General features: G+C 30.3%; 3 protein-coding genes across 3 annotated transcripts; 2 read left to right on the forward strand and 1 right to left on the reverse strand.

The window, feature by feature from the left end:
- Positions 1-2232: 2232 nt before the first annotated feature.
- On the reverse strand, positions 2233-12786 carry LOC108917954 (signal peptide peptidase-like 3). The gene is made up of 6 exons (XM_018724778.2): positions 12774-12786; positions 9390-9560; positions 8832-9004; positions 8546-8693; positions 8187-8428; positions 2233-2839 (listed from the first exon to the last, which is right to left on the reverse strand). The coding sequence occupies exons 1-6, from the start codon at positions 12784-12786 to the stop codon at positions 2768-2770; spliced, it is 819 nt and encodes a 272-aa protein (XP_018580294.2). The 3' UTR covers positions 2233-2767.
- Positions 12276-14938, forward strand: LOC108917951. Its single transcript, XM_023455379.1, has 2 exons — positions 12276-12390; positions 12734-14938. The coding sequence occupies exon 2, from the start codon at positions 12891-12893 to the stop codon at positions 14916-14918; it is 2028 nt and encodes a 675-aa protein (XP_023311147.1). The 5' UTR covers positions 12276-12390; positions 12734-12890; the 3' UTR covers positions 14919-14938.
- An 81-nt stretch (positions 14939-15019) lies between these two features.
- Positions 15020-17217, forward strand: LOC108917953. Its single transcript, XM_023455380.1, has 7 exons — positions 15020-15485; positions 15544-15726; positions 16041-16124; positions 16249-16314; positions 16369-16598; positions 16862-17021; positions 17077-17217. Exons 1-7 carry the CDS (start codon positions 15284-15286, stop codon positions 17190-17192), a joined length of 1041 nt encoding a protein of 346 aa, XP_023311148.1. The 5' UTR covers positions 15020-15283; the 3' UTR covers positions 17193-17217.
- The last annotated feature ends 8418 nt before the right edge of the window (positions 17218-25635 follow it).

Below are 25635 nucleotides of genomic sequence, written 5' to 3' on the forward strand. Positions count from 1 at the left end.
TTAGTATGAAAAAAATTGCATCTCGTAGAACTGAGTTAATTGTATTAGTTTGGTTAAAAAAAAAAACATTTCAAAATCATGTACGTTCATACAAATAAGACACAGGGTAAGGGTAATATTGTGTAGGGTCTTCCACACGATTTCATAAATGAATTTACTACAAAGCAGAGGAGGTAAATATTTCCTGTTGCAGTTTATAGGAGCTTTTATTGCGATTTTATAAAGTTTCCTTCACTGGTTTTATAGTAGCTACGATGGTGTTGGTCCGTCATAATGAAATAAATCCGATATTAATTAAAATACGTACTAAGCTGTAAAAAAAAATAGATACATTTACCACTTGCCGCTTTGTAGTCAAAAAAAAAACAAGTTAAAAATAGAGGGCACTGGAAATATACAGGATGATTCAGAATTAAATAACCAAAATGGCTACACTGCGAAAAGTGTCGTGTTGAAAATAATAACAGTCTTTTGTGCAATATAAGAGAAACACGATATAGTTTGAGGTTGGATATGTTCATAATCCTGAAACGGTAAAAAAACATATAGTAAAGTGAGGTTATGTTGTCTAAACATAAATATGTAAAACTTATCGCGGACAATTTGATTTATTATTTCTATTTGAATATACAGTGTTCCGGTTTGATCTAAAACACCCTTCAAATCTTTAGAGCATTATTTTTTTCTATATATACAGGGTGTCCAATGCAATTAATCCCCATATTTGTATTTTCATTAATTGATAGTTCTACGTAATTTTTAGGATTTATATAAAATCCTAAAATAAAAATTAAAAATATACCATAGAAAATAAAAGAAATGGGTTTTCTTTAATAATTTTTTTTTGTTTGCATTTGGTTGCCATGACATTTAAAATAGGTGTTACTTTAAAATTTTCAAGTATTTTAAATGTTTGAACAGAAATAAAAATTTACACTTTTCAAAAATATTAGGCTTCATAAAAAAAATTACTAAATTACACTTGAGATAAGATTTTACGAAGAATTGACCCAAAAAAAAGACACCCTGTACGTTTAATAAAATCCGGATCAAATCTGGACATCATCCAGAACTAAAACTTGTTAAGATTCGCATTTCTCCATCGAATAAACTCAAAAAAAAATTTTAATGAACAAATTAATTAAATATGTTTCCTTAGAGATTTTTTCCAGAACTATGAAATATCTGTTTTTTTCAACCATTGAAGATATAAAAATTGTCACAATTAATATTTTGGTCCTTTTTTTTGTAATGAAAGTTGCAATATAAATGTCATGGTTGTTTAGATAAACCGACAATTGGTCCTTGTCATTTTATTTGGCACTGGTGTAAATTTATATTGAAATATTTATACTCATCATTTTGCCCCACATCGGGCGCCAAATCTGAAATACAAAAATTTCTGCCCGTTTTCAGGAATATACTCTTTATATTAAAAAGGAAGTCTCTTGGTGTAGTCTTTGAGAATATGTCATGAGTTTTTGCGAAAATTGCGCATAACCTAAAACTTTCCGATCTCATCCGAGAACGTACAAAGAGGAAATACGGTCCGGTCTCAACGAAAAGCCAAATCATCCTGTAAATTCCTTGCGATAAAATAAACAATTTCATAATCACTTAAAATTTTCCTCAAAATCAATCCATCAAAACCGAATCCGAATCGAAAACAACACTAGGAGATTTTTGGAGGTTAAATTATCACAGAAAGGGAAATAAAATTCAAGTGCAGGTCGTTCAATACTGATTGCCCGAAAACCAACCGAAAGGTGACATCGCGTAATGTAACAGTTAGTAAGTTTTTAAACTTCTCTAAATTTTTCTCTTTCGTATCAAACTCGAGAAGGGCGCCGGATTCCTTGACGGCAACACTAAACGCCATCTCCGAACGGACCGCCCTCCCCTTATTAAACAACTGTTGGAGAAATTTCCGAGACCGGATTAATAATAGTCTCATTAAAAATTAAGACGGCTCTATAGCAAATAGGCAACCAGCAATACATATTTTATTGATTTTATTACACGGTTTGTCTAAATATGAATCAATACACAAATAACACTTTCCTCCATAATTTGCCGCTTTTGAACAAGCGGCATCGTAAATTACAAATTTCTTTACACGAAAAAGTAATTTGAGTTTCAAACTAACTCTTTTTATGGAAAATCCGTGTTAGAATGGAGGAAAGTCTGTTATTTGTGCATTAGTTCATATTTGGACTAACTGTGTAATAAAATCTATAAAAATGTATTGCTGGTTGGCTATTTGCTATAGAGCCCTCTCAAAGCGTTCCAATGTCGCTCTGAACAGAGTAAACATAACCTAAAAACCGGATTACCGTCAACAACATTTTCTTTTTTTGTTAAAATTTTTCGACATTTGAGGTCATTAAACAATAATTTGTGTTTTTTTTCAAAATGACTCAACTTTTGGTCAAAAAAGTAGTAGTTTTCACGTAACGTCTCGGAAATTCCTCGTCGCGCGAGACAACCGCGAGACCCAGCCGAATCGGAACGATGAATCGATCTTCCCAAGAAAATAATATAAAAATCGAAGACGTGTTCCGTTACGGCGCCAGGTCTGGCGGTCCCACGACCATCGTTTATGTTATAAATAAGTAGTATCTTCTTTAAAATTGACAATAGATTCTATATTATATATAATAAATGAGAATTCGTAAACATGTTCATGAAATGCACGCAGTTTTCCACTCACTAATGTCTCAACACTTTTTATTCCCTAAATTTTAAGTCAACAGTGAACAACAGTCTATCACACGTCCTGGAGGTGCTTCGATACGGACAACGATTTGAACGGTTCGGACCACATTCGCCTTAGATCGCCCTGAAAAGAGAATCATTTAGGAGGCAGGAAAAAATACACATCGCGGAACAAATTTTTGTTAACAGATTTCCATAAATAAAAACAATGTGTTCGTCGTATTCCATTTTGTTCCTTATTTAATCCACGGCAACCTGGTAAAGTGCGTTTCACCCGAATAAACCCAGATTTACTTGTCCAATCAAGTTAGATTTTTACGCGACAAAATTTAGTTCAGTGAAACACGTAAAAATTCAGTAGAATTGAATGAACTACTTTATAGGCTATTGATTATATAGAAAAAAACAGGGTTAAAAGAAACTATGACGTTCAAGCAACTTTATTGCATGAATCGTTCAAATGGTCATTTTAGATGAAAAAACCGCGGAGTGCTATTAAATTAGAGGGTGGAATTTGGAGATAGGGATGAAAATGCACCCCTTTCAGTTTTTTAATTGTAGCTCGAAAACAAAGCAAAATTTCACTAGAGTACAAAAGAAAAATTATTTAGAGAATTTAATTTTCCAGTGAAATGGCTTATTTAAAAAACTTAAAAGAAAAATTTTATGCAAAAAATATTTTTTGATTTTTTTTTACTTTTTTGACTTATTTTTTGATTTTTATTAGAAGTAGGCAAAGAAAATTGATGTGCAAAAAAACAAGATGAGATTCCCTTCAAAATGATGCGTTTTCAAAAATTTTTGGACTAATATTGACAGTTATAACCGGTCAAACTTAAATATTTTTTAGATTTTCGTTGTATTTAACATTTACCATTACTTTTTTAAAATAATAAGAATTATAATCATTTTTATATTAAAAACAACGAAAATCTAAAAAATATTGAAATTTGACCGGTTATAACTCAGTCAATATTTGTCGAAAAACTTTTGAAAGTGCATCATTATGAAGGGAATCTCATCTTGTTTTTTTGTATCACAATTTTCTTTGCCCACTTCTACTAAAAAAAGAATTAGAGTTAAAAAAGTAAAAAAAATTAAAAAATTTTATTTTTTGCTTTTTTGAAAATTGTTTATTAACGAAATTTTGCTTCATTTTCGTGCTATATTTAAAAAACTACAAAAATGCATTTTCACCCCTATGTTCAATTTCAACCATTTAATTTATTAGCACCCCGTGGTTTTTTCATTTTTAATGACCCTTCGAACAAGTCATGTGATAAAAATCCTTCAACAAATTATTTTTTTTGGAAAAAATGGGAATTAAAACGAAAATCGAAAAATTGGCCAAGTTTGAGCGGCCACATATATCAGTCAATTTTCATCCAAAAATACTTTATAACCTCTTATTTTGAAGGAAATTTTATCTACTTAAAAACTAGAGGCAAAAAATTTAAAAAAAATAAATTTTTTGCTTTTTTTTTTCTTTTGAAAACACATCACTTTGAAGGGAATCTCATCTTGTTTTTTGTACAGAAATTTTCTTTGCCTACTTCTACTAAAAAAAAAGAGTCAAAAAAGTAAAAAAAATCAAAATATCGAATTTTTTGCTTTTTCTGTCTTTTGAAAACGCATCACTTTGAAGGGAATCTCATCTTGTTTTTTTGTACAGCAATTTTATTTGCCCACTTCTACTAAAAAAAAGAATAAAAAAAGTTCATTTTCAAAATGGCGTCCAAAGTTTGCAAAAAACAGTTATCGAAAACATTTTAGAAAAAAATGTTTTAGACAAAATTGTAGAATTTTTATAACAAAAATTTTGAGTCCAACTTGATGTCAACTTATAAACAATATATAAGTTATTGCAAAAAACGACTAAAAAACACATTTTAAAAAAAAAACATCTTTAAAACGAAAAAAGATTTTTTCACAAAACTTTCAGAATATGCAGTCTGAAATTTACACGTTGCGATTTTCTGAAAAAAAAATAAAAAATTTTTCTCGGCTCCTGTTGGTCGTAGGATAAATTTTTTTTTGAAATTATATTTTATCACGAATTTAAAAAAAAAATGTTCTACGACCAACAGCTGAAATTTTTTTTTGCCAGAAATTGTTGCGAGCTCATTTATGAATATTAAGGTCTGAAATTTATACAAATTGTATTTAAATACTGTTAGTTCAAAATAAAAAATAGTCCGAGCCCCGTAAAATGAGGTCCTGGCGTTATGAAAAAAAAAAAAATATTTTTTTCTCGTCTCCTCTTGGTTGTACGACATTTTTTTTTAAATTCGTGAAAATTTAATTTAAAAAAATTTTGTCCTACGACCAACAGGAACCAAGAAATTTTTATTTTTTTTTCAAAAAATCGACATATGTTAACAGGGCCCAACAAAATTAAGTTTACTGTAAAAAATTGGGTCAATCATTGCAGACTATTTTTTATTTTGATGTAACAGTATTCAACTACAATATGTGTAAATTTCAGAAAAAAAAATTTTTCTCAGCTGTTGGTCATAGAACATTTTTTTTTTAATTCGTGAAAAAATATCAGCTTCCAAATGGCAATAATGCCATTCCGATTAAATTTCAACGATAGGAAGATCTACATTTTTCGATCCGAAAAAATAAGTCAAAATTTCGGTAGATTTTTTGCATATTTCCAATTAATTTGCAATATGCGCACAATTTGCACAGGAAAGTACAAGTCCTAGAGACAATTTTAAGTCCAACATGGGACACGTAAGTGCATTACTGTATGATTTATTTAAATTTTAAAAAAATGTACTTTTTTCAAAAAACTTAATTTTTGCAGAAACTGTCAAATATTTCGCAANTTTTTTTTCTTTTGAATACGCATCACTTTGAAGGGAATCTCTTCTTGTTTTTTTGTACAGCAATTTTCTTTACCTACTTCACTAAAAAAAAGAGTCAAATAAGTAAAAAAAAATAAAAAAATCGAATTTTTTGCTTTTTTTGTCTTTGAAAACGCAACACTTTGAAGGGAATCTCATCTTGTTTTTTTGTACAGCAATTTTCTTTGCCTACTTCTACTAAAAAAAAGAATAAAAAAGTTCATTTTCAAAATGGCGTCCAAAGTTTGCAAAACAGTTATCGAAAACATTTTAGAAAAAAATGTTTTAGACAAAATTGTAGAATTTTTATAACAAAAATTTTTGAGTCTAACTTGATGTCAACTTATAAACAATATATTAGTTATTGCAAAAAACGACTAAAAAACACATTTTTTCAAAACTTACATCTTTAAAACGAAAAAAGATTTTTTCACAAAACTTTCAGAATATGCAGTCTTTGGCCAAGTGGAATAAGTGCATTTTTGTAAAATTGCAAAATATTTTATAATTTTTGCCAAAATTGAGTTTTTCGGAAAAAAAAATTTCCTCTAAGAGTTGTACTTCCTTCGCAAATTGTGCGTATATTGCAAAATATGTAATTGGAAATATGCGAAAAATCTACCGAAACATTGACTTCTTATTTTGAGTTGAAAAATGTAAATCTTTTTGTCATCGTTGAAATTTAATCAGAATGGCATTATTGCCAATTGAAAGCTGACATTTTTCTATGAATTTAAAAAAAATGTCCAACAACCAACAGGAACCCAGAAATTTTTTTTTTTAAATTGCTACAACCTCATTTATTAATATTAAGGTCTGAAATTTACACGTTGCGATTTTCTGAAAAAAAAATTTTTTTCTTGGCTCCTGTTGGTCGTAGGATAAATTTTTTTTGAAATTATATTTTATCATGAATTTAAAAAAAAAATGTTCTACGTCCAACAGCTGAAATTTTTATTTGCCAGAAATTGTTGCGAGCTCATTTATTAATATTAAGGTCTGAAATTTATACAAATTGTATTTAAATACTGTTAGTTCAAAATAAAAAATAGTCCGAGCCCCGTAAAATGAGGTCATGGCGTTTTGAAAAAAAAAAATTTTTTTTCTCGTCTCCTCTTGGTTGTAGGAAATTTTTTTTAAATTCGTGAAAATTTAATTTAAAAAAATTTTGTCCTACGACCAACAGGAACCGAGAAATTTTTATTTTTTTTTTCAAAAAATCGCCATATGTTAACAGGGCCCAACAAAATTAAGTTTACTGTAAAAAATTGGGTCAATCATTGCAGACTATTTTTTATTTTGATATAACAGTATTCAACTACGATATGTGTAAATTTCAGAAAAAAATTTTTCTCAGCTGTTGGTCATAGAACATTTTTTTTTTAATTCGTGAAAAAATATCAGCTTCCAAATGGCAATAATGCCATTTCGATTAAATTTCAACGATAGGAAGATCTACATTTTTCGATCCGAAAAAATAAGTCAAAATTTCGGTAGATTTTTTGCATATTTCCAATTAATTTGCAATATGCGCACAATTTGCACAGGAAAGTACAAGTCCTAGAGACAATTTTAAGTCCAACATGGGACACGTAAGTGCATTACTGTATGATTTATTTAAATTTAAAAAAAATGTACTTTTTTCAAAAAACTTAATTGTTGCAGAAACTGTCAAATATTTCGCAATTTTACAAAAATTAATTTATTCTACTTGTCGAGGGCTACATATTTTGAAAGTTTCAAAAAAAAATCTTTTTTTTTTAGATATAGAAGTTTAAAAAAAAATTGATGTTTTGCAATAACTAATACATTTGTTTATCAATTGGACTGGGCTCAAAATTTTTGGTATATAAAGTTGTCAAACTTTTGTCTAAAAAATTTTTTTCTAAAATGTTTTTTTTTTAATGAAAAAAGATTAATATTTTCGACTCAAAAAAAGAAGTCAGTTTCAGTAGATTTTCCACACATTTCCAATTATTTTGCAATATGCGCACAATTTGCACAGAAAAGTACAACTCTTAGAAAAATTTTAAGGCCAAGATATTTTTTTCGAAAAACTCAATATTTGCAAAAACTAATATTTTGCAATTTTACAAAAATGTACTTATTCTACTTGCCAAGGACTACATACTCTGAAAGTGTAGTAAAAAAATATTTTTTTATTTTAAAGATATAGAAGTTTTAAAAAATGTAATTTTTATCCCTTTTTTTTGGCAATAATTAATACATTTGTTTATCACTTGACAAAGGGCTGGGCTCAAATTTTTGTTATAAAAAGTTCTGCAACTTTTGTCTAAAACACTTTTTTCTAAAATGTTTATTTTTTTTTTAAATGAATAAAACTGTTTTTTGCGAACTTTGGACGCCATTTTGAAAATGAAGCCCTCACATTCAGCTGAGGTAAAGTAGTTCATTCAATTCTATGGAATTTTTCCTAACTTTTACGCGTCTTTGTTTACAGAACTAAATTATTGGCAAAAAATGAGTCATTTTCGACAATTTGACTGGCATATATCCCTTTCCCTTACTTTTCCCGCAACATACGCCCCAACTTTCCGAATCAATCGAAAATATCCCGTCCAGACGCTTAACCGTCTAGATCGGCGCCCGATTACTTACCTTGAGGTAAGCCATGGTCAGCAGCGGCAGCAGAGTGAACGGAACGAGATAGAGTAAGGCGGGCTGGGCGGCCTTGAACACCTCCGAGCTCACGGTCGCCGTCAGCAGGCCCAGGAAGTATCCCAGCAGGGAGCAGTGGAAGTAGGTCAGTCGGGAGCCCGTCAGGCCCTGGGATTTCTTATAGGCGTCGTAGCGCAGCACGAAACACAGCAAGAGGCCCGGCATCACTATGTCCCCTAATCCTGAAAGACAAACGTTACGATTGTTTTCGTTTCTTCGATTGTCTCCTTGAAGTTGAATTGTGAGGTTATGTTTTCAAACTGATTCAGTGAAGCGTCCAAATGAAGCGAACAACTTACCTAACATACTGAAATGACCAGAGTTGTGTATACTGGGAAAAACCAGTTTCCCCGGCAAGCTCAGCTTGGGCGCCTCCTTAGCGACGCCCCCTATGTGTAACTTCCGAGCTACCAAACCTACCGGATTCTCCGCCGGTCTAGTTGCCACCTACAAAGAAAAAGGTACTTAATCGGCCAAAAAAAAAATGTTTGTCGCAGATTTTTCAAACAAATCCTAAATTAGAACAAAAGGCAGATTAGCAAATAAGAATTACGAACAACCGTGTACCATTTCTTGTGTACGTACCTTAACCATGACGTTAGCGCTGAATATATAGGATGAGAAGAAGACCCAGAACACGTCGTAGATCAACAGACCAGTCAGTAGGAGAGTCGACACTTTTAGACTGGGCAGTCTGACGAAAGCTATGAAAGCGACGCACAGCCCCATGCCCATGGCGTCCATCAGCAGCCAATGGCCTAAAAAAGTTTAGGTATATGGTAAATGAATTGATGTAATTTATACATATAAGTACATTTTTTTAAATTAGTTTAACATTTTCAACACAAATTCTTGTAGTTTTGATATATTCCTCAATTCCAGTAAACAATATTTAAAATCAAACAGAATTTAAATCGTGTATGACCTTAAAATATTTGTTACAAAATTAAAATATGCACAAATAGAACATTTGAAATTCCCGCCGCAGCAATTTAGTTCGTTGATCTGCCAATTCAAATCGGTGGCGCCACATGCTGAAGTACCTCACCTCTTGCCAACTGTTAATAGGCAAATTGTATGTCTTCTTTTTTATGGTATGTTACTCACAAACACCCTGTATAGTTATTTTTTTTTTGAGCTTACCCGTCAGGACCCATATGCACACGATGAACACAGAGAGCGAGAAGGAGAGCAGTTCCGCCGCTGTGAAACGGCCGCACATACCGAAGGAGATCTTGTTGCCGTCAGAGCATGGTCTGATTATATATTGACACATGGGGAGGAGGAGGAAGGCCAATGCTACCGTCGCGATAACTGAAAATTAAAGTCACATGATACCTTAGGACCATTAGGGCAGTCAGCTGCAACCCACAAAAGCTATAGTTCAAAAATACAGTTACGAGTTACTTTGAGTAAGTATATCCCAAAAAACACTGCTAATAGACTATTTACATACATGAAAATTTGAATTTTTTCTGTAGTCCATAACCGACACCAAGTATATACACGTAAAATTATGTTTAAAAAAAAACAAATTTTGTCACGTGATCAAGAATACATGTGATGTCATTTAGTGCAATCGAGAACACAGCCTATTTCTTTTCCATCTGCTGTCTAATCTGGAATTCTAAACAAGCACACATGCAGGGAGCTTCGAAACAAAGTGAATTTAGCTGCTTTTAGAGCTCATGTTGTCGGTTTGTCCTGCCCTGCGTTCATCTTCGCGATTCTCCGTCGCACTAAATGACGCCACGATTTAGCGCGGCGAACACTTTTATTTTGCGTATCAAACTTTAGTAATTAATTATTATTAATGAACAGCCTATAAGAGATTTCTAATATCTTCACTACTTGACGACTATATAAGGTTACAGATAATTTTTAAACATTTAAAAATTATTTAAGTTGCCCGTTGTCAGATATCAAAAATTACCAAAAATGCCATGGAAAACAATTGAATTTACAAAAAAAAAATGACATTTAAGCAATACAAACATACTTTCCGTTTGAGAAAACAATTGACAATCGGTCATCAATAAAACTAACACCGTAAAAAGAATGGGTATATTTGTAGTAGTCTTTACAATGATTGATGGCATTCTTTTTATTTAAATGACAAAGAAGACAATTATTCCTTAATAAATTTTCACGATCCCTTAACGCATTATCTGGTGTACCACAAGGAAATATATTAAGGCCGCTACTATACTCCATTCATACCATACTTTAAATGTTATTAAATCTTTGACTCATTGTAACTATCCTAAGTATGAGGACAATACACAACTTTTTGTTCTTTTATTCCTTCTGAAGTAGTTCAAGTCAATATTAAGATCAATAATGGCTAGTATCTGCATCTAAGAATCATTTGCTAAAAATATAATCAAGTAAATCTGTAGCATTATGATATCTGGTTTGTTATGTGAATTTGTTGTCTCAGTGTGTAGTCAGGTCCAATATAATTTATATTTATTCTCTCATATTGTTTGTGGTATGTGTATGTATAATACAGGTCTGCGTCTTTTTGCAGTTCGTATTTTAATGCTATTGGATGTCAAATTTGACAGTAAATAGACAATACAAGAATTATTGTATGCTATTAAAAAAAGTATATTTAGCACAACATAATGGCTACATATTTATTTGAGGGCTTAGATAACGAGGATAATAATAATTTCGATTCACTGCTACTGTGTTTTTCTACTTTCAATGCTATCAGATGTGAAAAATTATCTTCCAACGGGATTGCATTTGATACTTCAACAATAAATTATTTCGAAGGCATGTTGTCAGTTATACGAGAAAAGGTTTTCCATCATTTGTAAAGCTAGATCTGTTCATTGTCATTTAAGACAAAACTAAATTTACGCTTAGTATTTTATGAAAGCAATCCATCACCTCCAAATTTTTTATCGCAAATATCTGACATTTTGATATGATAAGTTAATATAAATAGTGGATAATGTGTTTCTTTATCAACCAGGTTATATGAGGAAAACAACATTCCTTTTTAATTTTTGATTCGCAAAAACTGTTGTCTACGTAACTTTTTTTTAAAGTGTTGCTGAGAGGCGAAGTTTGGAAATTTAGCAAACTGTCTTCCGTATAAAAAAAACTGCATAAAAACAAATTTTAACTTTTAATTACGTTATGAATAAAATGCATTTCCAACAAACTTTGTCCTTGGAGTGAAACATTTTTAAAATTTTTTTAATAGCAGCTGTACAGAACAAAGGCATTCCAGTACTCATTTTTAACTTAAGTAGTACTATTGTGCTATCCTGTATAATATTTCTCTTATCATGTACACCACATACTTATGTACTCGTAAGCGTGAGTTTATAAATAAATTCAATATTTGGAATTTGCTACCCAGATAGCACAAGTTGTCTTTAAGACGTCCAGATTATGGCTTATTCTTGTCTGAACGTCTTTGTCCCTGAAAAAGATGTTTTAAAAACGTCTTGTGTTACACTTATATAAGACGACTCATTATCACGTACAAAATGCGTCTTTAAGACGTTGTAACCCAGATCAACGTAACTTTGTCCTTTATTGGTTGTTTATTTTTTTACGAGAGATATATAAAGTGTAACTCTGGTATGGCATTTTATAATAGTACTTATATGTGTGTGCTATTAATGAGGTAAAATTATAAAATGATAATCTGTTATATTATTCAAATGAACGTATGTTCTGATTGATACAACTACTCTATGTATAAATATCAAAATTATACAAGTTAAGGGTTCTTATTGGTTGTAAATCGTATGGCAAAAATAATCACGGTTATTTTCGACATCTTCTATATTTCTGGTTTTTGTTTTATTTCTGCTCGCAATTTGATTTTAAGAGCACCAATACGATATTTTTTTCAAGTTTTATGTGTTGATACCAACGGTGTCGACGCGTCCATCACGAAAAATTGTATTCGATAATTGTAAAACGGTGTTCGCAAAAAAGTGACTGAGTTTTCAGATGCAAGATGCAAATGGCGTTTTTTGACATTTGACATCTCTATGGCTTGTTTGGTTTGGCGGTTCAGCTATTAGAGGAATAATCTAATTTATTCGTATGATGTACAGCTTGGATTGGGTTTTGGTGAATGTGGCGATAGACTAAATTTATTTCCGTTCTATAAAAGGTAAGGTTATTTAAAATAATATGTTCTGCTGTTAAATAACGCACATTCTTAGATTATACAAAGTTGTCGGTTTACTTGTTAGACCATTGTCTGCTAACTCGTAGCACCCGTGCTGGCGACGCGATTTAGCAGACAATGGTTAGACATTTACCATACCATAAGCACAGCTTATATTGGCTATGGTATGCATTATATTGGCTGTGACATAAGTTCATAGACTTGTAAACTAGTTTATAAGGTCTATGACGTAGTAGCTTGACAAATAATTATATTTTGATATTTTATTGTAAAAACCACAATAGGGCGATGATGATATATCATAACGACTAACAATTTGTTTTAGGTCTACGTTAATGTAAATCTCAAACCTTAAAAAAACATACCAGTAACTGACATAGTGACAGTTAACTGTTTCATTTTTAACTACTGTGTGACTAAAATTTTTTGGGAGATGCTTGGATCATAACAATTACATTGATAATAATATTTGTTTATTAAAAATGAATAAATCAAAAAGTATTCAAAAATATTATATGCGTGCAAAAAGAGTTTGTCGTGGTAGTTCTAATATATCAAGTTCGAATATATATTTTGAAAGTAATGAAAATGAAATAGTTGAGAAAACTGTTCAAATTGAACAAAATGTTGAAGAGGAATTACCAGATTGTTTTCCTGTTTTTGAAACCAATTGTCTACCTGTTTCGAGTACTCATCAATCTGACTTTATTGATGCTGATGTTGAGGAAACAATCCTCCATAATATCCATGTTAATGATGATTTTAAAACTAAATTGAGAAATTGGGCATTACGTTACAATATCACTCATGTAGCCCTTAATGAGTTGTTACGTTTATTAAAAACAACATCGAATGATTTGCCTTTAGATTCTAGAACCTTATTGGGAACAACAAGAGAAATAAACTCGAAACAAGTAGAACCTGGTAAATACTATCATTTTGGTTTAAAATATTGTCTGGAAAATATTGTCAGCAATTTGAGTGAGTCTAAGAGAAATATGGAATTAATCGAGATAAACATAAATATTGATGGTTTGCCACTATCAAAGAGCTCAAGTAGCCAAGCTTACCCGATACTATGTAGTATAGTTGGTTTTAATTTTGTGGACATGGTTGGTATATACCATGGCAATGAAAAACCAAAAAATGCTAATGAATTTTTGGCAGAATTTGTAGAGGATATCACCAGTATTATTAATAATGGTACTGTTATAAATGGCAAGTTTTATAATGTAAAAATTAAAGCTTTTATATGTGATGCACCAGCAAAATCTTTCATTAAATATACAAAGAGCCACACAGGATATTCATCTTGCAGTAAGTGTCAAATAGAGGGCGATTATATAAACAATAGGGTTTGTTTTCCTAATGGTAATAATAATATTCAGTTAAGAACCGATTTAGAATTTAGGTCTAAAGTAGATGAAAATCATCATAATGGTACATCACTAATTGAGAATATTCCCGGAATAGATATGATTAATAGCTTTCCTCTCGATTATATGCATTTGATTTGTTTAGGAGTTATGAAAAAGATTCTATTACTTTGGTGTTGTGGCAAACCATCAACAAAAATTTCTTTTCAAAAAATCTCAACAATATCTTCTTTACTAATTAAATTATCTCCATACATAACTCGCGAATTTAATAGAAAACCAAGAAGTTTAAATGAATTAAAGCGATGGAAAGCAACAGAGTTTCGCCAGTTTTTGTTCTATACAGGGCCTTTGGTGCTTAAAAATAATATCAGTAAAGATAGGTACCATAATTTTCTAGCTTTACACGTTGCTGTAACTATTTTATCCAATTCACAGTATAAGGCACAAATTAATTACGCTTTTGAGTTATTAAATTATTTTGTAAATACTTTTAAAATTTTATATGGATCTGAACAAATATCTCATAATGTACATAACTTGTTGCATTTAGTACAAGATGTCAAAAATCATGGATCACTGGATAGTTTCAGTGCATTTCCTTTTGAAAATTTTCTTCAAAGCATCTTAAAGTCTCTTCGAAAATGTGATAAACCCTTAGAGCAAATAGTAAAACGACATTCTGAAAAAATAAATGTTTCAAGTATCAGTAAACAAAATAAAACATTTCCAATCTACAGAGATCAACATTATCCTACGTTGTTATTAAATTATGAATTTTCGAAACATTTTAAAACAGTTGCTTTTGAACATTATATTTTATGTATTGAAGAACCAAATAATTGTTGCCATTTAAAAACTGGTGAAATAATCAGTATTAGAGATATAGTTCTCTATCAAAATAGATATAAAATTGTTGGTAGCAAATATTTGAATTTACGATCCGTTTATGATGTTCCATGTAAATCATCAGAATTTGGAATTTATGAATCAGTCAAGGTCAATGCAAATAATTTAGGAGCTTCTGAACTCTTTGACGTTGATAATGTTGATTACAAATGTATAAAATTTGAGTATCCTGAAAAATCTGTAATTTTGCCAGTTCTACACACATCACATGACACTACTATATAGTTACTATTATATAAGGATTTAACTGAATATAATGTTTTGGTTTTGTGTTTATATTTTGTTAAAAAAGAATCTAAATTTATAAAAACAATTACTTATGTATTAATATTTTCTTAAAGTTAATTAACTGAAGCTTAGAATTTTGCGGAGTTCTAGGTTAATTAACAAATACTTTAACAGCATATTAATAATTGGGCCCTATCAAAAATCAATGTATTAATCAGTACTATTATCCAGCACTATTAATTTATTTTAATGGACTTTTCAAAACTAGAATTTTGCTTTAATTTTGCAAAATATTGAACATCAGCGTTGAGTGAGTCAACTACATAAGGGATATTGATTTTATGACGTGACTTTCCTTGACTATGGAGACAAAAACTTGGACAGTTGTATTATTTATTGATGACAAAAGTGTTGAAGCTGTTCCCTCAAATTGGATTCAAGGGGAAATTTGTCACTGGCCATCATTTGCTACAGATAAATTACTTCAGGCAATAAGGAAATGTGAAGCGCTGAACACTTGTTGGCCAAGCCATAATGTAAGAATATTTAGAAATGCTACTTTTGGTAAGGTCATACTAGTATATTTAATTTTATTTGATATATAATAGTTGTTTATTTTCAGATGATTATGGGAAAGCGAGGATAAAAGCAAAAGTTGCAGAAGACACAAGTGACTTAAACTCTGACGATACAGAAGAAATTAAAAGAAAGAGGGTGCAGAAAATTCTTTCTAGCAGTGAGTCAGATGTTGGCGATGTTAGTTTCTTACCCTCTCCACCTAAATTGAAGAAAATTCGAAGAAAAGGTAAATTATAAATTAATAATTATTATCGATAAAGTTACTGATAGTTGGTAGTTGCACAAAGTATACTGTTTTCTAATGGACAAATATTACTATTCAAAAGAATGTTCAAAAACACTGATGCATTTATTCATGTTCCTAAAAGTAATTGTCTCTTTATTATCAAAATCTTACTCAATATTTTTCAAAAAAAGGAAACCTTTATCATTGAATAACATTAGAAGTTGCAGACAAAGTTCTGGAAAGCAAAACATTTCTAGTTCCTCACAATCACAACTTTTTGTTACTTTGTAAATAACCAAATCTTTTTTTCCCAGGTACCGTGAGTGAAATTCAAGCAAGTGGCAGTGCTACTGACATATCTGAAAACATAGTGGCATATACTGATATTCTAGAATTAGGTGAACACTTTAAATATTTTACATAAAAATTAATATAAGTACTGACAAGTTCAATTTTTTTTCATTACAAAATTTCTTGACAGAAAAGAAAACAAAAAATAATAGTTTGGTTGTTTCATTTCAGATAATGTTGAAGTGGATGGTGGCAACAAAAAACAAAATAATGTTTGTAAATCCTGTGCAGAGAAGGGTATACTGATTTCAATTTGTTGTAACTCGTTTATATAATCTCTAATTTTTGTAGATAAACAATTCAAAGTTCTTATAGAACAGATACATATTATTCGTGGGATGACCATAGATATCTTGTCAGAGGTAGCAGCGATAAAAAAAGAAATTAGGAAGGGCCAGGTTCTTAATGATGGCCATGAATCATTTTATAAAAAAAATAATATTAAATTACCTTTAACAACCGATGAAGAATTGGAGATTTTGGAGTCCATACTCTTAAATGAGGACGATTTTCAACTACTGGTAAATATGTTACTTTTAAAACGGTGGCCAAAATGAAATGTACATACAGTTGAACTTTTAAAAGTAATTTATTTTTTAATAAAATGTGACTTAATATATTTCTGTACTGTAAAACGCACATTTTTATACTTTGTAAGTGTCTAAAAACTGAAATCTTTTGATGTTGAATTAAGATTCAGCTTGTGAAAGTCAACTGCAACTTTTTTTCTTTAATAATTGAATATAAATCCAAATATACATTACACAATGTGTTTGTATTTCAGGTTACTGAATTAGCAAAAGTTGGAGGCACTACATGCTATAATTTTGTAAAAAGAATTCTTTCTACTTGTTTAACAAACGACATGGCATTGAAATACAGTTGGTTGGGCAGAAAAGGGAAACAAAATTTTTCAAAGTCTAACTTGTCAAAAGTCATAATATGTAAGTCATTCGTTATGTAACACATCAACATTTTTCTGACTGATATATTTTCTAGATGCAGCGGAAAAGGCTGGTGTATCACCGAGTAGGTCTGCGACTGAAGTAGCCATGCAAACATGGCTCAAGAGAGCCAGCGATAGAAAAAATAGTGCCATAAATAAAAATAATTAATACCTAAATAAATTATAGTCATGGGCAACAGTTTTTATTTCCCTTAACCCTTTCACTTATCTATAACAAAATTATCTCAAAATTATTTTCAAAAATGTATGTGCAAATTTATTTCATGTGTAAGATCATTTATATTTACGATTTTTTTTAGTTCAAGGAATATTAAATTTTGTTATCTATCCGCTAGTTAAATATTTTATCTGTTGACCAACTCAATTTGATGTAATTAAACTAATATTAAACAATATTTGCGGAAAATAATGTTTTGTGAAATGACTTAAATTTTCTACAAATTTCTATGATACAGATACAAATGGCTATAAATATGGTTGACTACTCTCCACTATTCATGATTACTATGTTGCTTGCCGTTTTTGTTTGTGATAAAAGAAAACAACAAGCAATTATACAGGGTGTTCCTAAATAAGTGTCGCAACGGAAAACTGTAAATTCCTCTTGAAAAAAGAAACATTCTTTTCCTCTTCAATTTTTCTCTCCGGGCTTTCGTTTTCGAGATACACAGTGTCAAAACTTTCATTTTTTTTAAATTTTTTGCCTATATCAGGAACCGTTTGAACTACAGGACTGAGCTTTTGTACACACATTACCACTATTAATAGTTACTTTTTCGCACTCTTCTCTAATTTATTGAATGTGCCAGTGGTGGAGATTTTAAGGTATCGTAAGGGTTCCCCCCCCCTAACTTTTACGCCACTGGAAAAATTGACATTTGACATCAAATTCTGAAGCGCCAATGAATTTTACACAAAAAGAGTTCTCTTAGTTCATTGCTCTAAAGTCAACTTGACTTTATGAACAAAAACAAACATTTTGCTAACGTTTCGAAAAACTTTTGTAATTCGAAAGATAGGTAGTAATAATTAACAATGTTAACGAAATTTAATAATATTTGCAACAAGTAGCTATTAATAACATATGGTAATGTGTGTACAAAAGCTCAGTCCTGTAGTTCAAACGGTTCCTAAGATATTGGCAAAAATCTGAAAAAAAGTTTTGACACCGTGTATCTCGAAAACGAACGCCCGGAGAGAAAAATGGAAGAGGAAAAACATGTTTCCCGTTTCAAGAGGAATTTACAGTTTTCCGTTGCGACACTTATTTAGGAACACCCTGTATAACTAAAGATTAAATATTTAGTCTTTTGCAGATCTGTTTTACACCTATAATAGACATTATAAAGATATCCTAAAGACATATTTTTCAAGTCTGTTTGAGACCAATTAAGGATATTATTAAGACGTCTTAAAGACATCGTGATTTGTAACATAAGCCTAAAATAAGTCGTCTTTTGAACGTCTGTAAGGAGTAAATGGATGTCTTTAAGACGTGACTAACGTCTGAAGAAGACGTCTTGAGAATATCTTAAGGACGTCACTGTGCTATTTGGGTAGTAATATCTTATCAATTATTACACAAGTTTACGATAAAATGAACAAAATCTGTGGCAATTTATCAGCGTTTGTAAATATTTTCTTAAAATATTTACATATTTTCAAAACTCGCATTATCAAACAATACAATATTTGAATATAAAATAGGGTAAAAAAAATCTGCCAGCCATCAAATAAAGAATTTTTATCCGCATTCATAAAATATCGATTAGGAATTTTACTGAACAGATTTCAGTTAGCTGTGGAATAAAAGCATTCAATGCTGATTCTTATCCATTAAATTGAAGTCCCTAGATTGACCAAGAGCCGCAATTGGTTGTTCTTGTTTGTCCAAATATGGCGGTTAGACATTTGTCAATTTGTGCTAGTTATATTACATTATCAAAATTTAATTGTAGTATTTTAGTATTTTTAATGTTGGCAATAGAGATTTGTCTGTACAATGACAGCTGATTGTAGTATTCATCAACATCTAGGCTTTACATTAAAAACATTAAGGATAATCCCAATTTTTGGTGTGGGGATTAGAGTGGTCTCAATTTTTTACATGAGGATTAGAGCAATTCCGACTTATGTCAAATTTAGCATAATTTGTAGTAGCATTTATCTAGGGATTAGAGTAATCCTAATTTTTAATCTTGATAGTGACATACTCTTTGGCGTTTTTTCTTTTTTTTATATAAATAAACAAAAAAAAACTAAGTAGTATATTAAGAAGTAGACTGTCAGCAAAATAATATTTTTTGAAACTATTATGACTCATTTTAACGTTTGATCTTTCAGAATAATAATGTCAGATGAAAAGAACACTAAGTATTCAATTTCAGTTGGTAAATGAACAATATCCTAATAGGGAGAAGTGTAGTTGTTCTATCATCAAACCTCCATGTTCTCCAGATTTAAACTCATTGGATTTTTAGAATTATTTATTCTACTGGAGTTGAACATTTACATTTATTTCATTTGATATTCTTTTAAATGGAGAGAGAAAAATTTAATTTTTATTTTTTTCGTCAGATACAAAAATATAACTGAGTACACTTTTCCGACTATCGAAGACATTTACTTTTGGTTGCAAGTACAAGTAATTTCTAATGTAACTTTTTTCTAACGTAAATATGATTGTTAAAAACTACTTTGAGTGCGTTTTTGTTTAAATTTGATTAATTTATTTATGGAAAACTACTCTTCTACTAAAATGAACGATATTTCTGTACACTATGGCCTATTTTATTTCTTTTGTACGAAAACTTACAAAAAAAAGTAGATCAAGCCATCTAAAACAAATATTTAAATTACCATATTGGGAAAAGGAAATTCTGCAAGAAATTCTACCTGTTAGGGGTGGTTACTTCTACCCATTACAAACAAAGGGTAGATCAAGAACTGATCCAGTATGTGCTTCTTTGATATTAAGAAAATTATACCTAATTTTATTACTGTAACTTTCTCCATTATAAGGAAAAAATAAAAACTAATTTTTTCCCCATTTTTGAAGAATTCGTGTCTTCGCCACCATAATTTTCAAAAAGGAATCACCTCTTTAATATTTTCCCACTTATTTATTTACACCCTGTATGACAAATAATGACAAATATAATTTTTAAAGACATATTTTTACAAATTTCTTGTCTAGAATATGATATTTATCAATATATTAAAATTCCCCGATCTGTATCACTTTCTTTTAGATTATAGATAATTATATTNTATAAACGTGCGATCGGTAACGATTCGTTTACGAAATACAGAGTGTCGAAGTTATATCTCATTTATTAAACATCTTTTAAGATGTAGATAATGACTTAATTGATTAAGGGCTGAGTAACACTATTCGTGCCAAAAATAATTCTCATATAAGAGTTTTTATTAATACATTTTTTACTTAAATACAATTATGAAAAATTCAAAGAAAAGCATTGATGTAGGAATTCTTAGTTTTCTGAAGAATCCACTTTAGAAAATAAAAAATATATTAATTTTTTGTGAGATTTAAGGCATTTGTAAATAAAAATTCTATATTTTTAAGTGAAAGCAGATGTTTCCCATCTTGAATCAGTAAATCAATACTTCAAAAAATCCAAGTAATTTATTTAGCTGTGTTTGCGAATAATCAGCTTTTATACGATATAAATGGGCATATTCGTTAAGCACATATTCATTAACAAATATTCGTAGAATTCACAAATATTTGTCTACATGAGAATTAACAAATCAGAATCATTGATCTGACTTCATGAGCAAATAATGATTTCTGTAACGAATTTACGTGATACGTAAAGACGTTCTATAAATATTGTCGTTTACTAATGAATATTCGTAAAATTCACTAATAGATGAATATTCTTCAATAAAAGTGTGTGAATATTTACTAAAGTAACATAAAATGCTGTTACATACCTATCACTAAAAATGTTTAGAGAAATGATTACTTGAAAAAACAACTAGATTTATTATTCGGGTCTATTAATTTCCAGGAGATATTTGTGAGGAATTTCTACGAATATTCATTAGTGAAAGCTCATATCCGCTTGAGCAGTATGTCCACATATAATGCCAAAAACTGATTATTCGCAAACGAAACTAAATACATTATTTAGTTCTTTTATGTTAATTTATTGATTCAAGATGGAAAACAGTATTCAGCAAAGAATTTTTCAAAATTATGCACATATCCTTACACCAGGGCTTCAGTTAAAATATATCAGCTCTAATTCCATTAGCAAAATTTGGCGTCCAACATTTATGTAAATTTGGGTCACTTATTAATTCTAATAATTTACAATATCACTGTATTGGTTAAATGGTTCTAAGCCTGAATTTTTTTTTTCAGAAATAGAAATTATTTATATTGGTTACCTATGCCATACTTGTCCACTCGACAGCTCGACGTTAGCAGATGACAGTATCTTGTGTGAATACATTTTCCCTTTAAATATTCCCTTTAAAAAATTAACACATTTTCTACATCTTGCCTCAAAAAAAAAAGAAAAGTCTCATAATCTCTTCTTCTATGCTTGTACGGAGGATTGGCACCCTCTGTGCAGGTATGGTAGGGTGGAAAAATGTTGGCTTGGGTCAATGTGAGAGATTGGCACCTGTTGACATTTGACCACCCCCCTAATTAATGAGGTTTTCCATTTTTCCCTCATTCCTGCACAGAATGGTGGTTAGGGCCTACTAACATAAGTCGTTCCTGGGCGCAAATGCGGCCTGCCTAATAATAATATGCCGCCTCCTCTCCCGCACAAGTCTCCGACTTATGGGCTAGTTAGAATGAGGAGGAGAGATATTATTATTATATTCTATTGTCACAAAAAAAATTATTACAAAAACACCATGTATAACATGCAATATAAATATAAATTTCGTTTGTATCTTAATATATTTATTTGTTTTGTAAATTTTGTTTCATATAAAAAAATTAAAAAACTAAATTTCTTTTAAAATGAAGGAAAAAATAAAGCTATTAACAAAAATATTCTGCATAGTGGCATTCCCTAATACTCGTAAATTATGCAAACTATTATGATATTACTCATGTCTGTTAGGTTTACATAGGCGCCCATCTCCCTGGCGTAAAAATAAAAATACACATGGGAGTTTAGTTATCAAATGAACTTCGGATATTATTTTATACATGCCTTTCATCGTCGTGTCTATTTTAAGTCTTTCCGGGAAATTATTTTATATTCATTTTAGGGTGTAACATTTCAAACAAACACTATTAATAATAAACATGCATCAGCTAAACATGTCAATTCTCGGAGTGAATTTGAAGCATGAGAGACAATTTGCTGAAAGACGGAAAAGTAAATAAGAACCGAGAAGAGTTATGGAGTGCTATATTTAACGAAATTTGAACTTTAGGCAATTCACATTCGGTGACAAATACTGATCCTAATTCGAATACATGTTTTGTCATTTAAATATTAAAGTGGAGAACTCAATTTATTAACAATTTTCCAACTGAAAAATATGAGTGTCGTCCAAAATATTCATTTACGATCAAAAAATCAAATTAATTATTTGAAATCACACCTTGCTTGCAGTTCTACAATAAATGCATATGTTTCTAATAAGCTTTCTTGCAAACCGATAAACTGAAAACTAAAATAAATGTAATAAAATGAATTGGTGATATATTCGTCCATTTTCGATTCGCAGAATTAACATCGACCATTTGTTTTTTTCCCGTCTAATGCCCGCATGTTGTCAAATCATATCAGGTGGAATGTTATTATGCAAATCACCTAAGCTATACAGGGTGTCCCACCGGGAACTGCGTCGATCGATATCTAGGAAAGTACTGCTCCGAAAAATTTGAAAATTTGGCAACATGGCAATCTACCTGGGGCGAACACAAATTAAAATAATCCTCATTAGTACAATTTAAACGATCCCCAGGCATTTTTAAATAAATTTTCAGCAGAAATTACTTAAATACAACAATAATTTGACAACTAACTTGACAAACGTTAAGTTATTTCAATTGTTTTTGGAGTGTTCCTGGTCATGGCCAATTTGACAACAGGTGTGATACGAGAAAAACTGTCCAAAAAGTAGAAAATTGCAAACATCTCTAAAAGTAGTAACGACAACCCTAACAATTCTTATATGGCTTGAAAGAAAATTTCAATCTGCATACGATAGAGCGTTCCATTTAAGTTAACAAAGTTATAGCTGTTTGAAATTATCAAAATGTAACAGCAAAAATGAAACACCTAGTATTAAATATTTTAATTTGTTGGTACACCATAATTTAGTGTTACCTATGCCCTTTACAGGTACCAAAATTCCACTTGATATCTCGCTCCTGGAAAGAGTTAACTAGCATTTCCGCGGACCCTTGCATCTGTCAAATTTTTTCTTTAAATATTAATATCTCAAATTCTATAACTCTTAAGTATAGGAAATATTTAATAAAGTGACCCTCAAATTTCACGTAGAATCCGAAAATGCAATAATATATAGGGTGTCCCACTTAAAATAACGAAGTTTGTGTCGACTTCCGGTGTAACCGGAACAGGGATATCGCCATGTTGCCAAATTTTCAAATTTTTCGAGCAGTACTTCCGATATATCGATCGACGCAGTTCCAGCATTAACAAACTGAATACAACAAAATATTTCAAGTTTATCAGACTAGTCTTTTTTTCATTTATTTTTTATTATATGCATTTTATAGAACAGGAAATAATATTTTAAAAATTAAATTGGTTTTTACTTAAAATTAATTACATATGCCTATTTACAAACCAATCGTTAATAAATCGTGCAAAAAATATTAATTTAAAAAAAAACACTCAAATTTTTATAAAAATATGGTGTAGACTTGTTGAAGTACAGTTGAAAAAATTATAAGAAGACTATTTATTTAAAAAAAAATGATTTCGAATTAGTATTCTAACAATACACCCATCCCAATACAACGATATTATCCCTATGAAACTGATCCCTTCATAAAGTTACACTCTGTATAACAACGTATAGAAAGATATTGGATTTACCACGTACCAATAGTAACAAACATTCCTCCATAACCTTGGAAGAGTTCATTCATTTTAATAAAAATTCGATACAGCAGTTCTCAAGTTAAAGTAGTTATGTCGGCCATTTCTTTTAATATCTCTTTATTCCATATAGCAGAAAAACGGGAAAATTATCTTTCAATAAAATGTATGTGATCTCATAACTGATAAATCGAAAAAACAGACAAAAATACATCAAATGAATATGAAATTGTTACTGAACCCTACGAGAGATATTGCAAGTGTACAGATAAAGATACTAATACGAAACGTGGTAAGTTCTCATGAATATAATTTTTCTAAAATTATATGATAAACTGATAGATAGTTCTGTATTCAATACTCTATTAAAAAATATGCGCGTGTAGTATGTTCTTACATTCTCCTTTACAGCGATGATTATACAGCATTTGATTACACTACAATATTATTAAGTGATTTTTGTAAGTTATAAACTAACAAATGATAGTTTCAAGGACACAAACCCGACGCACGATTCCTGACCCATACCAACATCAGCTGGTTTCCATATGGGCAATGACTTCACAGACATAACACTGGGGATTAGCATATAAAAAAAATTAATTAATGAATTCAAATTATTCTTAATTTTACAGGTGATATGTATAAATGAGTAACCTACTTTTATAACATTGTCTATAATTACTGTATGCTATTGGAATTAAATTCAATTAAAATTTAGAGACCTTAGACAACCATTAACAGACAGTCTTCTATTTAGCTAGGTGTTTTTGAAACTACATACTATATGCTATTCATAATAATTTATTTCTTTAAATATTTAGTTGTTCTTTTCTGTTTGATCTGGATTAGGTTAAGGAGTACAATAGAAAAACAACTATTACACTTTGTCAACGTTTCGTCTTTTTTATTACCCTTTAGAACTCCATGTCTTGGGTTTTATAAGTAAAGCAGTTGTTATAGTTGTACAAAGATAAGGACACTTAGAAATAAAAATTGAGAATATTAATCATTTCGATTTTAAGGACGTAGAATAGTATTCTAATCTCGCCTTCAAAACTGATAAGATTAATATTCTCAATTTGTACGTCTAAATGTCCTTATGTGCAATTTTTTTACTTATAAAATGCAACAAACAAAATGCTAAAGATGTCATATAAAAATGACGAAACGTCAACAAAGTGTAATAGTGTTTTTTTTGTTATCCTTCGTGACCTAATCCAGATCAAAGCGTTTTTCTTGCTTACTTACGTATTAACTTTATCTGCATTCTGCCAAGTTTGTCACTATGTCCTCTATTTACGATATCCGGAATACCTTTAAACCCAAAAATATTTGAATTAACGAAAAAGTGTTAAATATATGAAGCTACTGTTTAACTTCTGCAGCAAAATACAGTTGTATTTTCAGATTGACTGAGTTTTTTATTATTAGATGACTTCAGTACGTAGAAATACCTTTTGAACTATACAAATTATACGGAAGTATATGTACGAATATATCAACGTCTTGCATGTT

The sequence above is a fragment of the Anoplophora glabripennis genome, unplaced genomic scaffold (genome assembly GCF_000390285.2).
Source record: "Anoplophora glabripennis isolate ALB-LARVAE unplaced genomic scaffold, Agla_2.0 scaffold66, whole genome shotgun sequence".
Classification (NCBI taxonomy): Eukaryota; Metazoa; Arthropoda; class Insecta; order Coleoptera; family Cerambycidae; genus Anoplophora; species Anoplophora glabripennis.